Source organism: Lipotes vexillifer, unplaced genomic scaffold (genome assembly GCF_000442215.2).
Source record: "Lipotes vexillifer unplaced genomic scaffold, Lipotes_vexillifer_v1.1 scaffold764, whole genome shotgun sequence".
Taxonomy (NCBI): Eukaryota; Metazoa; Chordata; class Mammalia; order Artiodactyla; family Lipotidae; genus Lipotes; species Lipotes vexillifer.
The window spans coordinates 484,135-502,490 of record NW_006799086.1 but is presented as its reverse complement, the minus strand read 5'-3'; the positions used below and the strand labels follow the sequence as shown (position 1 = coordinate 502,490).

General features: G+C 37.4%; 1 protein-coding gene across 2 annotated transcripts in view; it reads left to right on the top strand.

The window, feature by feature from the left end:
- The window catches only part of LOC103075343 (potassium channel subfamily T member 2), a 265,002-nt gene that overhangs the window by 203,776 nt on the left and 42,870 nt on the right, over nt 1-18,356 (top strand). For both annotated transcript variants that reach the window (XM_007471495.1, XM_007471494.1), the window contains 3 exons: nt 11,664-11,765; nt 15,878-15,961; nt 16,882-17,010. In XM_007471495.1, coding sequence (XP_007471557.1) covers nt 11,664-11,765; nt 15,878-15,961; nt 16,882-17,010 — 315 coding nt within the window. The remainder of the gene's footprint in view (nt 1-11,663; nt 11,766-15,877; nt 15,962-16,881; nt 17,011-18,356) is intronic.

Sequence of the window (18,356 nt, the reverse complement as noted above, 5' to 3'; positions counted from 1 at the left end):
TGGAAAGGATTTACAATTCCAAGTTATTTTTAAGGAAACTCTCTAGGAAAAAGAAGTGGGAGAGGGGAGTTTTCTTTCTTTTTTGACATCAGGGAAATTCATTATTTTTAGATTTATATTTACCCTTCCATCTTCTAGATATTTCCCAAGAAGAATACAAAAAATCAATACATTACCTAATTATTAGGAACAGAGGAGTTAGGGGACGTGGAATTGAAACCAATGGTTTGAATGCTATAAAACCATGGAAAATCCTTTTTGAATTCACTTATTATCATTTTTATCCATTGAAATAGGATCGTCACATAGAAATGTTTTAGACTGTTGTGCTATTGTGGGTTGAATTATGTCCCTCCCCCCACCAAAAAAGAGGTGTTGGTGTCCTAACCTCCACTGCCTCAGAAGGTGACATTATTTGAAAATAGGGTTTTTACAGAGATAAGCAAGTTAAAGAAGGCCATTGGGGTGGACCCTAATCCAAAATGACTGGCATCCTTGTAAAAAGGGTAAAGTTGGACACAGAGACAGACACATTTAAAGGGAAGACAGCCATCCACAAGCCAAGGAGAGAGGCCTGGAAGAGACCCTTCACTTACAGTCCTCAGAAGGAACCAAAAAGTGCCAACACCTTGATTTCAGACTTTGAGCATCCAGAACTGAGAGGCAATAAATTTCTGTTGTTTAAGCCACTCACTTTATGATTCTTCCTTATTGCAGCCCTGGCAATCTCACACACACGCCATCAGTGATAATGGTAACTGTTCATTTCTAATCAGTGCTTCTTATCACTTATACATATACAGCTAGTTTACTGTTTAAAGTCATTATCTTCCTATATTTGTATTCTAAGAACAAGGAGGTATTTTTAGTATTAGGAAACTGATCTTTGTTCCAATATTCAAATACATGCCCAATAATATTTTCTAGAGTTCTTGTTGGCTGAGGAAGTGGTGGATTTTTATTCTTCTGAACGCAATTATGAATATCGTTTTATTCTACCTATAATTAGATGCACCTGCACCTTCACGGATGGGGCCTTCACCTTTAGAAACACAATCAAGGTTTTGAATTTAAAACAGACACCAGCTTGGCTGCTTAAGACACTTTTTTTTGTCATGAAGTGGTTGTCATTCAAATTTAAGAAGTGATAGGATTTGCAAGAATGAGTATGGAAGGTTAGCTTTCATTCAGCCTGGTTGCTGATGTGTTCTTGGTAGACCTTGCATTCTCATAGATATGTCGTTGCCATTGGTAATAGAAGGAATACTCTTCAAGGTTTCTCTGGAAGCGACAACTCACTGAAGAATATCCACAATAATAACTTCCTAATGGACCAGACCATCATGCTTTAGTTTGTATTTTTTTCATCTGATCATTCTTTCATCGTTGCTGAGTTGTTTTATTTTCTATTACATTATCTTTCTTGTCTTGGATATTGGCATTACCTTACTGCTACTGTTTACTCAAAAGTACAGTTGTCCCTCGGTATCCATGGGGGATTGGTTTCAGGACTCCTCCCTTCTCACCCCCGCCCCCAGCAGGGACCAAAATCTGAGGATACTCAAGCCCCTTATATAAAATGGTGGTGTAGTATCTGCATATCACTTACTCACATCCTCCTGTGTACTTTCGATCATCTCTAGATTACTTATAATACCTAATACAATGTAAGTTCTATGTAAATAGTTGCCAGTAGGTGGCAAATTCAGGTTTTGCTTTTAGGAACTTTCAGGAATGTTTTTTCTCCAGTATTTTCAGTCTGTGTGTGGTTGGTGGAATTGGCAGCTGTGGAACCTGCAGATACAGAGGACCAACTATACTTCCCATGTTCAGTCATTGGTCATTGGGTCATTGACACTCCTCCTAAAAATCTGATGGGCAGCAGAAACACAGTATGAGAGCTAAGCAGAGATGGGAAATGTGACGGGTAACAAGGAACCTGAAGAGAGGAAAACAACGATAGAAAAAAAAGAGAAATTTTTGTCTCATCTCCCTCTAAAGACTTATTTCATTTCTCTTATTTTGATGCATTTGATAAAGATGAATTTTATTCTTGCTTATGGTGCAATTTGCTTCAAGACTGCTTTTTAAAAATTGCTTTTGAACCTTCTCCTGTGATGATCATAATTACACTTTAGCAATCATATGGTAATTACACATTGATGTAAGAAGCAAGGTAATGAAAAAGTGAGATGAATAATATGGTATAATAAAAAATAATAATTGGTCTCTGTCTGTAGTTCCTGACACAGCACTTCAAAAACTCTTGGAATTTCCTAAGTGATAGGAGTGTCTTCTGTTATTCATACCTTTCAACCATGCCTGATTTTATGGTAACAAGGCAACTCATGGAGGGGCCTTGAAGATTGAAACTTTCAGTACCTCCTCACCTCCCTGCTTCCAGGGAGGGGAAAGGGACTGGAGATTGGGTTTAATCATGTGGTTAATGAGTTAATTAATCATGCCTACATCATGAAACTTTGATAAAACTCTGAAGAATGAGGCTTGAGAGCTTCCTGATTGGTGAACATATTGATGTACCAGGAGGGTGGTGCCCTCAGACTCCATGGAGACAGAAGCTCCTGTGCTCAGGACCCTCCCAGACATGCCCTGTGTGCCTTTTCATCTGTCGTTCATTTTCATTCTTTATATTAAGATGATAATCATTAAGTATAGCACTTTCACACATTCTGTGAGCATTCTGGAAAATTATTGAAACTGAGGTTGTTATGGGAAGCCCCAGATTTGTAGCTGGATGGAGAAGTGCTGTTGGTTTGGAGACACCAAGGACTTGGAGATGGTGGCTGAAATGAGAGCAGTCTTGGGGGACTGAGCCCCATAACCTGTGGGGTCTGAGCCAACTCTGAGTAGTGAGCATCAGAACTGAATTGTAGGACACCCTGTTGGTGTTAGAGAATGAGTGTCAGAATATCAACAGTCATGTCTATAAATCATATATTGCTATGTAGTCAATGGTAGAGCAAAATAATACACATTGGAGATATATTCTGGGAGAAATAGGCAAGAATATCATTTACTTTTTAATATTCACCATCTTAAAGTCAGAAGGCAAAATTTTACATATTCTCAATTTAAATTCAAGCCACTAAATATTCTCTGAGCACCTACTATGAGCCATATGCCTTCCTCAATGCTAGAAGTTATGAATTTGAATAAAACACATAGAATTTGTAATTTGACGGGAGACAGATATATCGGAACAAACAAAAACACATTGCCGTATTCTTTTTTTTTTCTGTCCAAACAACTTGGACTACTTTTTATTCATAATCTAAGTGCTATAATGGCTTAGGCAGGGTTTGGTGTTATCTTCTGGATTCATTAGGAAAATTTCTTATCCAATTTTTAAGAAAATATTTACCTTCCCCCTTATTGGTCCAGGAAGAATTTGAGAATGCTAATTAGTTTCTATTGCTTTTAAATGTAGTAAAGCACTGCCTGATCTACTCTAGAGGAGTGATGATATGTAATTTATATATGGATAACTATTTTAATGTACAAATGTATCTATTAAGAATGTGCATAGTGAAGTCCAGTGGTTAGCACTCGGCGCTTTCACTGCTGGGGACTGGGTTCAATACCTGGTCCAGGAAGTAAGATCCTGCAAGCTGCACAGCACAGACAAAAAGAAAAAAGAAAAAAAAGAGTGTGCATAGTATTATGATTTCACACAATAGTTTCAAGTTGTCACAGGCTGAATGTTTATGCGCCCCCCACCAAAATTCACATGTTTAATCCATCAACATCCTTTCTTTATTTCTGAACCCACATGTCTTTCAGAAGCTTCCACTTTTCCAAATTTCTCAATTCTCAGGAGCATCAGGGCCTTCACGGGAGAACAGGGTGCAGGAAGCCATTTGTGTGTATTGTTTGTAAAGCACATATTTCTAACTTATAAGTGGTGTGGTTGAAGTCCAGTTTTGCCCATCACTCCTAGTGTATGGCTATTGTCTCAGTATAATTACTAGGATCTCCTGTCAAGATGTGCTGATTTGGATGATTAACTACATAATCACCCTATTTATAAGGCAAAAACCACTTGTATTTTAGTGTAGGAGGATAATAACTTTGCTTAGAAGACCCTGCATTCCTCTCTAAGATAAGGAAGAGGGTCCCACACACCCCAAACTCCTTCAGCATGAACTTGCCTTGGGTTGACTCAAGGGTTTTTTTGGGACGTGGGTCTGAGTTAGACTTGAGTCCTCATAAACAAGATGGACTCCCTCAGTGTCCATCAAATGCACCCCCTCTAAGCTGCCACTTAGACTGGAACAGATGTGCGTGTGTGTGTGTGTGTGTGTGTGTGTGTGTGTGTGTGTGTACGTGCGTGTGTGCATGGGTGTAGTGGGAACCTACTCTTTCTAGTAAGAAGAAAAGTGGACATGCAGAGAGAAATGCTCTTTATTACTAGAATCGCCTCCTCTTTCTGTTTGCAATATAAAGAGAGGAGAAATGAAAGGAAGAGAAAGAGAGATTGATTTAAAGCCACCGATGGCCCAGGGTCCTCTCTCTGCTCAGTTCCCAAGCACACACTTCAGTGAGAGGCTCTGATAGGAAACCTGTTCTGGAAGAGCCAGTGCATCTCAGAGCTGCTGTGCAGAGCCCCTGTGATGGGGTATCTTCTGTAGAGATGAGTCTCTTTCTGGGGAAGGCTCTGTAAACAGGATACATAAAACCCTAGCAACTCATAGAAGGCTTTGGTATTTTAATATAAGGATTTCTGTATTTGCATTCAAAAGGCCACTCCCTGGGCAAGCAGTTTTGTGAGAGGAAAGGCAGAGTTAGTTTGCCCAGGACCTGAGAATTTGGAATAGGATTTGAGGGTTGTTGGTGAACTAGGGTAGGGACAGGGAGAAAGAGGGAGGAAAAAAGGGAAAAAAAAGAAGACGTCATGTCAAACAGTGTAAAGAAGGTCAAGTAGGATGAATGGTGAGAAAAGCCAATTGCTGAGAAAATACAGATAGAAACCATTAATTTATGCCAATAAAATTCTTGACTTTTTTTCACCTCCCACACCGTTCTGCTAAGTCCAACAATTTTATCATCTATTCCAAATGGTACTGGATGGACACAGTTTAAAAAAAAAAACAGTTTCTGCCAGAAACAAATTCCTTCTTCCAACAAAAACATATGTTCATGACAACAAACCAAATGAAAGAAATAGGTAAGACCAAGGGTACTAAAGTGTCTGGAATCTTTTAATATTGATTTGGATTTCTCAGATTTCTTTTAGGTATTTTTAGATAAGTGGTTGTTAGGAAAACACAAAATCATCATCGAAACTTCAGTTGAATCTAGAATTCTACTAAGGAAGCAAATATGATATGTCTGAAAAAAAGGTATTATATATTTATACTAGAAGCAATCATAGAAATATTTACTATTGTATTTTATAAAACACAATAGCCAAAAGAAATACTAAAGTCAGAGAAATTTATATAACACAAACATTGCAGTTTTTCCATCTTCAAACCTAAAAAACCAAAGTGAGAAGAAGGGGTATTGAGTAAACCTCAAAGGGTTTCCTTCCTCCCTCTTAATATAAATGTTTTAAACTTTATGCAACAAATTTTCGCTAGATGTAGGCAACTGCTATAAGTGGAAAGGATTTATTCATTTGTTCAATAAAATTTCATTGACTGTGTGCCAGGCATTGTGTTAGGCATTGTCCTGAGACTCACTGAGCTACCTCAGACCAACAGTTAACTAATAAAAAAATAAACAAGGAATTATAGATTTCAGAAGAGCTCTGGAAGTCATAACAGGGTTATATTCAAAAGTAACTTGGGAACACCTACTTTAAATAAGGTGATAAAGTAAGGTCTCTTTGGGGAGGTGATAGTTGAGCTATAATGATAACACCAGACCAGCCCAGTCAAAACTTGGAAGTGTCAGTACAGGAAGAAAGCAAGCAATATCAAGTCCACAAGGTGATGCATCATTTGATGTGTTTGAAGAAATATTAGTAATAGAAGACAGTAAATGCTTACTATACATAATACTTTTAGATGTTTTATCTTGCTTATTTATTAGAATGACAATGCAATGTCATCACCAATATGAACCCCATTTCACAGGTGATGAAACAGAGCAAGAAGGAGCTTAAGTAACTTGTACAAGATCATCCAACCAGAAGTGGCAATACTTGACTGGTCACCTTGTGTGTCTGTAGAATCCAAGCTCCAAACCACTGTGTGTTATACTGTCTGTTGGATCCATATTTTTAGCAATTGGACTTTTCTACTAACCTTGACACTCAAGTCCAAATTAACTTATAGTCTTCTCTTCTTCCACCTTTCCTTTTTTTTTTTCTTGCGGTATGCGGGCCTCTCACCGCTGTGGCCTCTCCCGTTGCGGAGCACAGGCTCCGGACGCGCAGGCCCAGCGGCCATGGCTCACGGGCCCAGCTGCTCCGCCGCACGTGGGATCCTCCCGGACCGGGGCACGAACCCGTGTCCCCTGCATCGGCAGGCGGACTCTCAACCACTGCGCCACCAGGGAAGCCCTCACCTTTCCTTTTTTTACAGAAGGGCACACTTATCCACCCAGTTATCCAGAAAGTGGGGTATCATCCTCATCTTCTCTCTACTACCCAATGCAGTCAAAAATCCCCTCAAATGTGTCTGATGTCTAAATATATTTGAAGAAGATCTGTTTCTGTAAACCTTCATTTCTCACTAGAATTGCTGCCTTAACACCCTCGTTTAACTTGCTTGGTCTCCCCGTGCCACCTCCCCATTTCCAGCCCATTTTCCATATTGTCATCAGAATGACCATTCTAGAAATGTGGCCATATCACTCCTCCTCTTAAAAAATATGTAAGTTTTTTCTCATTGCACTTAACATACAATTCAAAATTGTTAACATGATTTCAAAATGGGTTCATTGTATGTCCTGTTTTTCCTGGAACTGTCCCAATTTTCACCCTTGTTTTTCAGTGTAATTCTTTTTTTTTTTTTTTTTTTTTGTGGTTTGTGGGCCTCTCACTGTTGTGGCCTCTCCCATTGTGGAGCACAGGCTCCGGACGAGCAGGCTCAGCGGCCATGGCTCACGGGCCCAGCCGCTCCACGGCATGTGGGATCCTCCCAGACCGGGGCACGAACCCGTATCCCCTGCATCGGCAGGCGGACTCCCAACCACTGCGCCACCAGGGAAGCCCTCAGTGTAATTCTTGATAACATCCTTTTTCCTCTCAAGTGTCCTGGAACTTTAACATCTAATTTCTGGCTTCTGTTCCAGTCTCACTTCTGATGTCTCCATCCAGCCCGTACACTCACACTCAATGCTGTATTCAAACAGAATTGCTTATAGTTCCTCAAGTCTTTTAAGCTTTATTCCTATCCAGCTTCTAGCATATGCTGAACCTTTTGTTTATAACTTTCTGCTTAACACCTGCCCTACCCAAATTTACTGGCTAATTTCTACTCATATTTGCATCTCCACTTAGACATCACTTCTAATTCAGTCTCTCGACTTTTCCACCAGAAGGCTATGGTAGACGCCCTTCCTACGTGCTACCCAAGCATCTACCCCTGTTTTGTTGCATATTTTCACCCCGGTGTCTTCCCTATTTGTTATTGGTATCACTCACAGTTTGTGAATTCTTGTAGGCAAAGAAAGTATCCATATTTGTTTACTAGTGCCTGGTCCATATTCAATGCATAATAATTCTATATTAACAGAATTTATGAGTTCTATACAGGAATTCTGTATGCCTAGCACTAAGGATAATGCCCTATGTAGAGTAGACTTGTCAACACGTATTTGTTATTTGTTAACTGACTAATTTAGTAAATAAATGAATGAGTTAGTGTTTGATTGGAACCTTTAATAATGAATGATTTATAAAATGATACTTATCAATAGGATTCAGATGTGTGGAAAAAGGAAGAGAGTACCTTTCCTTCAGTGTAAGCCCTGAAGGTAAAAGAATATTTCTGTATTTGGAAAATACAGTGTATGAACTGGAAAATATAACTGAGCCAAAATTTTTTTTAATTAAATGTGCTACGTAATGTAATTTAACTGAAGCATCTATGTAAATGTAGGTATATAATAAAAGAGAACATTTGAAATATTGGTTAAACCTTTATTAAAATTAGAGAACAACCCACTGGATTTAGGAAATGTATCTTCTCCATCAGTAAATCATTGAGCAGAGATAATGTGAGTGAAAGAAACCGCTATATGCCAAAGATCACCCTGCCTCTGATCCACTGAGCTTACCATAGACTCAAGTTTTTGTCAGCAAATTCTTAGGACAAGCTCTTTTCATGAAGATATGTTGCTTTTTCACAGAAATCTTGCCTTTGAGTTCTCCAGGCATGTATTCCGCAAGAAAGTCTGAATCTTAAACTGATTTTAGATTTATGAACAAAAATTTACATTATTGCAGTTGTTTGTATATGAATTGGCAGCATTGTGTTGGATGACTGGGTGTTACAAAAGACTAGAGGTTGGCAAATTAATAGTCGGTTTAAGCCCCAGCAAGTACTGTAGCAGTAGGATGCAAAGAGGGAATAATTCTAAGATAATTCTAAGGATAAATGCTAGAGTTTGGAAATTTAACGGATGGGCTGGGAAATTTAATGGAAATTTAATGGATGGACTCTGGGATGCAGAGATGGTGGTCAGAGATTCTCTGACTGACTAGTCAGTACCTTTGATTAACTAGTTAGGCGATTATTCAGCACGATGAGAAATTCATTTCAGTAAAACATGAGATTATGTTTACAGAAAGATATTCATGATCAAAGTTCATATGATATTGTATAGACATGCTTTGTAGTGAACTATAGTAGCAGTAATTTCTGTACATGATCAAGGGTTTATTGCAGCATTTCTTTTCCTGTTCTCTTTTTTTTTTTTTTAAGGGTAGTATTAACAAATGACAGGAGTAGAAAAGTCAACATACAGATTTTAGAAGGAGAACTTACAGGACACAGATTTGTGATGCTTTGGATGCAACACTTTTGGATGTGATTCTAAAAGCTTTTATTGAGCGTTGTCAAATTTGTAAGCTTCATAGGGATGGACATCATATTTATAAATGCCCTTCTATAAGTGCTACCATAGATGTGAAATTCTTGACCTTAATATCGTCTTTGAAAATGTTAAATTGAGAATTCTGTTAACTTAGGTTTTAAGAATTGGCGTATTGTATTACTGCAAGAGATTTGATTTTCAGCACAGTGCAACGTTCTTTCAAATGCATATGTCTTTTTTTCTAATTCCATTTTGTTTTAAAGCACAGTTTAAATGTAGTTTTCTCATTTAGTAAAAGTTGTCTAATTGAAAAAAAAAAAAACTATTCAGGCTGATAGCTGTAACTGAACTTTGGGAAAGATGTGAACGCTAATGTATGGCTTTAGAAATCCTAAGATGAGATATTTAAAGCCAAAAACTAGACGGTTACACACTGAGAGAGCAGAGTAGAGGCCGGAGTTGGAATCATGTTCTAATCACTAAATTATGGCTTTTCTCAGTCTTCCTCCGACTTGATTTTTGAACAGTATTTGAGACCACATCTTCCTCTACAGCTGGAACGTGCTCAGTGTGTCCGGCTCCTCGGATCTCCGTCTGTGCAGCCACTGCGCACTCCCTGCTTCCCACCCACCCCAGCCCCACGTATGATCACCTTGGGAACACTCTCCTGTGCCCCTCCATCGCCACCACCTGGCCACCACGACTCTCTGAGTCTAACCATGAACAAATTAATTCCCTATCTAGTTCTACTGCAGCTAAGTCTGCATCAAAGAAAAAAGAAAAAAAAGAGCAAAACCTGATTTGAAAATTTTAAGGGATGAGAAAACATGCAAAAGCATAAAATCGTGCTTTGCCATGTGTCCCATGCCCCTTGTTAGCTAGAGGAGTGAACAATGAACAGAGATGATGGTCCTTGGCTTAGAAGATCCCAGTCAGGTAACAGAGATCGGTCGCCAAGTTCTGGGGAAAAAGACCCTGAATGAGCTATGTGCAGAGCCCAGCAGTCTTGCTCTTTCCCACCTGACCTCGTGACAGATGCTGGACTTCAGATTCTTAGGCTCTCGGCCCTTTATTTTGGCTACTTGCTTTAACGTGGCCTGAAGATCTGTGGTTTTGGCAGTACACCTTAAGAACCAGATGTGGCCCCCAATTCACAGGAAAGCCTGCCTATCCTTGCAAGAAGACAGCTCATTCCAGGCATCTCCTAGCCACCGAGGCGGTTCAAATGAAGCATTTTTGTTTTTGTTTTTGTTTTTGTTTTTGTTTTTGCGGCACGTGGGCCTCTCCCGTTGCAGAGCACAGGCTCCAGACGCGCAGGCTCAGCGGCCACGGCTCACGGGCCCAGCCGCTCCACGGCATGTGGGATCTTCCCGGACCGGGGCACGAACCCGTTTCCCCTGCGTTGGCAGGCGGACTCTCAACCACTGCGCCACCGGGGAAGCCCAAATGAAGCATTTTTGACACCAAGGCTAATAAATCAGAGACTGCGTCGTGATGTAATGGACACGGACACCAAGGGGGCACCACTTGCGTATCCCTCCTTCTGTCTACATTTCAAGTGAGGATGTCCTTAAAGTCTGGATGGGCCTAGATGTGGTGGAATAACTCCTGTTTCTCCCTGAAAGGTTTGATTCTGAGCACCAGCCTCATCCGTCTGTCCAGGGGAAGCCCAGGGGTCAAGTCTCTCTAGTACCATCATGACAGCAAGCAGCAGCAGTGGCCCCCGTCCTCTCCAAGACCCCTTCCTTCAGCAATGCTCCCTCCCCTCCATTCTTAAAAAGGGGGACCCAGAGACGTCCCCTCCCTTGAGATCTCCCAAATTTGCTACATTAGAAACAGGGGCTTCCTCCCATTGCCTCTGAGAGCGAGGGGTGATTTTTTTATTGGCTTGGCTGTGTCTTGTATTTCTTGTTGAATGGAAGTTGGCAGCAAAAGAAACAAGCATTTTTGAGGTTACCACTTAAGTACAAGGTTAAGTTTCATTCTTAAGAAATTCCTTCCAATCTTACACAAACATCTGGTCTTAGGCCTTCATTTATTAGCAGGCACTAATAGCAACAGAATTTTTCAAAAGAAACCCTCATACACCATAATACACATGCAAACACACACACTTTTTTTTGTCACTTACAGAAGCTTAGCTGCAGATTGGTATGGCTGACACAACTTTAAATGCAGATGGGTAAATTAAAACTCGAATGACAGAAAGCTAGAAACCACTGGTTGTGATCGCTCCTACTTGCCTATGTTTTTTGTCCTCACATATGAGAATATTCAAAAGCGGATATTCTAGATGTTAGGATACATTATGTGACTTTACGTTTTTTTATATTTGATGAAATAATGTTATTATGTGTGTTCCTTTTATTAATGTCACTTCAAATCCTGTTCAGAAATAGGTACTAAGAGTAAATAAATGTTTAATGTATGAAAGGATTAAGCTTTCTTTACTATTGGGTATTTTAACCAGGAAAACTTGGTTATGAAAAGTAAAGGGACATTAAAAATACAATTAAAAGTGAAGTCATGACACATTCATAGCTAAGAACCACGTGATAAAAATGGCTTTCTTCATATATGTTAGGAAAATTTAAGTAAGTAGAAAAGCATAAAATAGAGAATGCTCACAAATTTTTCTTTTTCAAATTTCTGAACAGAAAGAAAGAGAGCGAGGTTCTAATTTGGCCTTTATGTTCCGACTGCCTTTTGCTGCCGGGAGGGTGTTCAGTATCAGCATGTTGGACACGCTTCTTTACCAGGTATATGCAGTGTTTCTTGTTTCTCTCTAAAATGTTTATTTTCTAGTTTCTTTAGATTCTATCAAACGCATAATACAACTAGAGTTTCCCATGGAGCTGTTAACTTAAAATTGGCTCTGGAAGTAATCCAATATTTTACTTCATGTATTTAATGACATAAATGTGCCTGTGAAACACACTGTAAGAAAAAATTATTTTTCAGAATAACCTATGAAATGATATTAGGCATTCTATGACACCAGTGTCCTACAATGTTTAATGGGACATTTTAATACATTTGCATATTCCTCTAAGCACATTACTAGACAATAAATAAAAGCTGAGAAAGAATTACTAGGTTAAAAAAAGATAGCTTTCTTTCTAATGCATATATTTTTAGTAAGATACCAAATGATGTCAATAAACTGATAAACCAAAGGACATTTTAAACACCTGCTAATTATTGCCTTCTTCAGAAAAATGTAAGGAAGATTTTACAACCACTAAGAATCATTCGGTTTGTTTCTGAATGCCGGAGTTTTACATTGTCATTTTATCTTTCTTAACTTTAGCTAAGAAGTTCATAGAGGTTTTATTTTACACAAATATATTTTAATCTTTTTTTTAACTCTGTCAGAAACTGAACGAAAGCAATATTTCATATTCTCTGATTCAAGTCATCAGATACTTTTTAAATATATCCGTTAAGAGAAAAAAGATATTCATAGGGCTTTGAGTTATTTGATAACTTTAATCTCAAATTAAGCATTCAAGCCTTGTGTTGTGTTTTTTGATCATGTATTTTATGTACCCTCTTCCTCCATGCTTGGCTGAATAAACTAATCCAAAGAGAGTTAAAGCTTTTCTACTGGCCTCTGGGCTAATTATGCCTATGACTATGTCTCTGGCCGTGTTTCAAACCATCTGCTTATGCCAGATGAGTGCAGGAACAACACAGTAAAGAGCCATAAACACTCCTGTTCTCCCGAAAGTTTCCAGACACATTATCTGGGTACTCCAGAAGCCAGGCTTCTACCCCAGACCCCCATTGCCAGGCACACGTAATTCTGATCTCTCAAAGAGTGGGTTCAAGGGAGGGATTGTTTGAAGAGCAGTGTTGCCTCTGAGGGGATTTGTATCCATAGCAGTCAAATGGTTGCTGTCATTATGCACCAGTGGTTTTCAGATATTTTATCTACAGTACCTTAGGTTTAAATGAAATCTCATGAGAAAGTCTTTGACATATAAGCTAAGTAGAAGGAAAACCATTCTGTAGAATTGGAGAGCAGTAGTTATTACTTACCTTTCATTTTTGTTTCACTTTTTTTGTTACACATAGAAATACAGAAAATTGTGTTTTTTCCAAAGCTAGCAGCTGCAGAAAGAATGAACTAGAACAATAATTTTTGAAGTAGTAATTGCCCATTTACCTTCTGATGTCAAATGAGATATTTTAATGGTACGTTTTTCAGACAGGTAAAGAGTATTTATTTACAGGTTAAAACGAGATTAGAAATTTAAAATATTTTATTCTCTAAAATTATATAACATGCATTCTTGTATTCTTAAAATATACAATCTAATTGTTTTGGTTAATGATTTAAACCCATCTTCTTAAAGATAAATGCTTATATATTCAAGAACTATTATTGACGACTACAATTATATAGTGATTTACTATTAATGTAATTCTATTCTAGACCTCATTTTATTTGCTTCCCCAAGGAAAACTGTAGTATAAGCAGTATTATCAATCATAATATATGGATGAGACAAGGGCTCAGGAAGGTCAACTATCCAGTGTTTAGTGGGAATACTCATCTTCAAGCCATGCATACCTCATTAGATTAATCCCGACCCTTTTCCTGCGGTAAATGACTCTGCATTTGTATAATGCTTGAGTTTGTTTGCTTGTTCGGTTGGTTTTTATTATATCCCACTTGAAACACAGATCGCTTTCATATTTTTAATCATTTTTATTAATTCTCATCTGTGTAGATCAGGAAAGCCAATTATTAAAAAAGTTATTACCTAAAATAAAATTAAATAGATATTAAAAAATTCTTCTATGATCGCATCACATAAGACTTAATGCATGGATTTTGTGATATTAAATGGGGCTATCCACATTTTTGGTTCACATCTAACTCTAGTCTATGCCCTGATGAAGTTACAGGACAGATGACCTCTGGACAAAGAATGTGTTGATGAAGAATACAGTAAACTTTAGCTATATTACCACATCTGGCTCTAAAATAATTTAAAATAGTCATTTGCCAAATCTTCAGTTTAATTTCTCTACCATGAGTGCTTTCTGTTTTTCATTGTGGAAATAATAGTTTTAAGTGCCCAAGAATTTGTTTAAAATTTTTCTTTAGCACACACTGAGTTACAAATGAAATTGAATGATGCTAATAGGGGTGCATGTCACAGCTCCTCTTGGTGGCCCCAATATATTCATGTCTTAATTACTAGGAGGTTAATATACCTTGAAAACCAAAGGTCCATTTAAATAAATGGCCTGAAAAAAATGGAATGGATGTGTTTCCTCACGTCCTTTTTTAGATGGGTTTATTTTTTTGAAACTAGCTCTTGGTAAAAGAAATTAGCAATCAACAAAGTAGTCTAGATGATTTCTTTAAAAGGTGTTATAGGGCTTCCCTGATGGCACAGTGGTTGAGAGTCCGCCTGCCGCTGCAGGGGACACGGGTTCGTACCCCGGTACGGGGGGATCACACATGCCGCGGAGCGGCTGGGCACGTGAGCCGTGGCCGCTGAGCCTGCGCGTCCGGAGCCTGTGCTCTACAATAGGAGAGGCCACAGCCGTGGGAGGCCTGCATACCTAAAAAAAAAAAAAAAAAAAAGGTGTTATAACTTTTAAAGTCTTTGCTATACAAAATAACTAGATGATTTATTGTTATTATATTTTTATTGAAGTATAGTTGATTTACAGTGTTGGGCTAATGTCTGCTGTATAGCAAAGTGACTCAGTTATAAACATATATACATTCTTTTTTCTAATATTCTTTTCCATTATGGTTTATCCCAGGAGATTGGGTATAGTTCCCTGTGCTATACAGTAGGACCTTGTTGTTTATTCATTTTAAATGTAATAGTTTGCATCTACTAGCCCATCCCTTCCCCTTGGCAACCACAAGTCTGTTCTCTATGTCTAAGAGTCTGTTTCTGTTTTGTAGATAGGTTCATTTATGCCATATTTTAGATTCCACATATAAGCAATGTCATATGGTATTTGTCTTTCTCTCTCTGACTTACTTCACTTAGTATGATAATTTCTATATGAATGGTTAAAGAAGATGTGGTACATATATACAATGGAATACTACTCAGCCATGAAAAAGTACAAAATAATGCCATTTGCAACAACAAGGATGCAAAATACCTAGATGATTATTTAAATATTTCACTTGTTAACACCTGACGATCAAACTCAAGGCAGTAATTTCATACGATTTATGAAGTAATTGTTACATATCATGGTGAAATTTGCTTGTATGGGTTGAAAGTCTTTCTTTTCACTCAGACCAAAAAATAAACTGAAGAAACTAGAAGCATTTTTCAGTTAATATTCTAACTATTGAGTAGTGTTCTAACAACATGTCAAAATATATGTTAGCAAACAAAATAGTCTCATGATGGTATTTAATACTAACCTATTAATTCACTAATATTTAGATTTACTTAAATATTATACAGAAATGTATTCTACTAGCATAAAGTTTAATCCTAACAAAAAACCAAATACCGGTTGAAATATTTCATTGTAAATTTTAGTCATTTTAGATTTTTTAAAACATTCTCTATTATATTTCAGCTTATAGTTTTTTGTTATTAAAAATCTAAAAATGTTTTCATCACGTCCAATAACATCCATGAAATTTAAGCATATCCGGATATTCTAGAAAATAATCATTTTCCATATTTCTTTAAGGACAGCTTAACTGTACATGTGTACTGAGGACACTGGCAAGATAGATTTTTATTTCCTTTTTTATGGGGGCTTAATGATGTGTTACAAGAAATAACCTTTAAGATGTGATAAGATGTTCATGCTCTAAGCTATTCTATGTATTTCCTACACACAATAAATACATATTTTGTTTATATTGCAGTCATTTGTGAAGGACTACATGATTTCTATCACCAGACTTCTGTTGGGATTGGACACTACACCAGGATCAGGGTTTCTTTGCTCTGTAAGTTACTAATCTCTGGTGTAGATTATTCTGACAGGCAATTCTGAAAGCCATCTATAATGTTCTTTGGCTAACTCTTCTATGTCATTTATTTATTTTTTTCTAATATGTACTCAAAGAATAGCACCCTAGTTTTTTTTTAATTCCTTAAACAATGTTTAGGGAAAACATTTAATTAATTAAACATTTAATTTAAATTAATAATCTCAAAGATAGCCATTCTGTACAAAATTCAGAACAAAAATAATCCTGAAGGTAGCCGTTCTGTACAAAATTCTAGCAGGTATTTGAGACTGACAGTTTCTGACATAGGATGCTACACTGCCAAGGTAAACAGCGATCATGACATTTAACCTCTCTGTTTTATAAATAAGTATACTATGCCTAAGTGTATTTAATGAAGTGTCTTGCTAACAAATTCAAATTCATGATTAGCAAAGAGAGACCAGCACTTATGCCTCCGGTCTGTGAGTCCTGTGCTCCATACTTTTGCACATCTTCCTCAGTATGGGTACTAGTAGAACTTTGGATGGACAATTCGTTTTTGTGCTGGAGTGTCCTTTGCGCTTCAAGATTTGTAACATCAGCAGACCCTGTCCACTAAGGTTATTGCAACATTCAAACAAGTCTTTACAGGTTTTCCAACAATTCCCAATCAATTACCAGTGATATTGCCCATGTATATGGGACTAATACAGTGCCATGCTGCCACAAATGGAGCAGTTGGTTTCTTAAGTTTGGGTGAACCCAGGGATAAGGCTGAGATGGAATGTAATAAAAAACTTTAATACATGTATAAGCGCTTATGAATGTCACTTTGAGATTTCAAAATATCAATAAAATCTACCTTTAAAGAGTGAAAAATTACCATTGGGTTATTTCTTAAAAATTTGATATGTAAATAACTCATATGATTGTAGATGAAAATCACCGAGGATGACTTATGGATCAGGACTTATGCCAGACTGTATCAGAAGTTATGTTCTTCTACTGGAGATGTTCCCATTGGAATCTACAGGACTGAATCTCAAAAACTTACTACATCTGAGGTTTGGAAATATCAAAATACTCCTGTCTTAATGTTTAATCTTATTGAATACTGCCATTCCTAACCCTAGAAACTTATTTCTGAAATATGTCATTAAATTATGTAAAGTACATCAGGAATTTCATAAAATAATGTTGGCTAAAGGACTGTTTTAGAGTTTGTGGACTTTGGGCTCTGAATATCTTTTGTAGGTTTTCAGGAAGTAAGTTAATTCTAAGTAACCTTTGGATACATAAGAAAAGTTCTCAGGAAAAGCAAACTAGTTTTCTAATCTTCAACTCCACATATTAGCATTTGGAAAGAGGGAAAACAAAGATGAGTTAGGAAGCATGAAACACATTTTTCAAACTCTAGGTTGAGGACTACTTTGAAGCTAAGAAAAAACTCTAGGATCAGTGCCAGACCCTCCCAGAGGAAAGCTCAGTAATTATAAAAGCAAACTAGAGCCTATGAAAATGGAACAGAATTTCTGATGCCTGCGTATGACCAAAAACATATTCACATTTTAATTTGGTCACACTATGTGGTTCCAACTTACGGTTTATATTCTTGAAAGATTTTTTCTTCTTCAGATACCTCAAAGTTATTCAAAATTTTGGTTAACCGTTTCTTTCTTTGGTCTTATGCAAAATAGAACCTCAACTATGAGGATCAGATTAATTACATGCATTTTAATAGTCATGTAATCATTACACCAGCTTGTGATTAAAATCAGTGAATCCATGTGTGGAAAAGAAGAGCTTTATAAGAAGCATAAGAGTAATGGAGTAGATTTTTATTTTCTTGATATAATTTATAGTTTGACATTTAAGTAAGTGATATTGAGGCCAGAAGAAAATAGTTCAGTTTTTCTGAGATGCTCTTTAGTGGTTTCACTGCAGCTTCAGAGGTGCTAAAAGAAGCTTTATTGCCAACTCTGCTACTGAATCTGAGTTTGTCATTGGCTGTGGTCCCCGTGGTTCACACCACAAAGAGCAAGACAAAATCAGAGAAAATCAGGAATGATTGATGGGAGAAACATACCAGAAAGTTAAATGTGTAAGACAGCTTAGCCAGATATGCCTAAAATTTAAACAACACTGCATGCAAAAAATTATTATCTGATGAAAGGTTAAGAGAAAAAAAGTGCTTTCACACCTAAGCAATTAACCATTTCTTATTTGAACTTGATAAGAACAAAGAAGATTTTCACACAGCAGAATACTATCCTGTTTTTATCTTATAATATGTACTTTGTGAATTTGAACATGGTAAATTCTGCCCTTGGTCAAGTTCATATCCATGTTCAGTCATTTTGTATTATTAAGGGATGTTGTTGTATGCTGTTTACAGTACAGATAGGGAAAG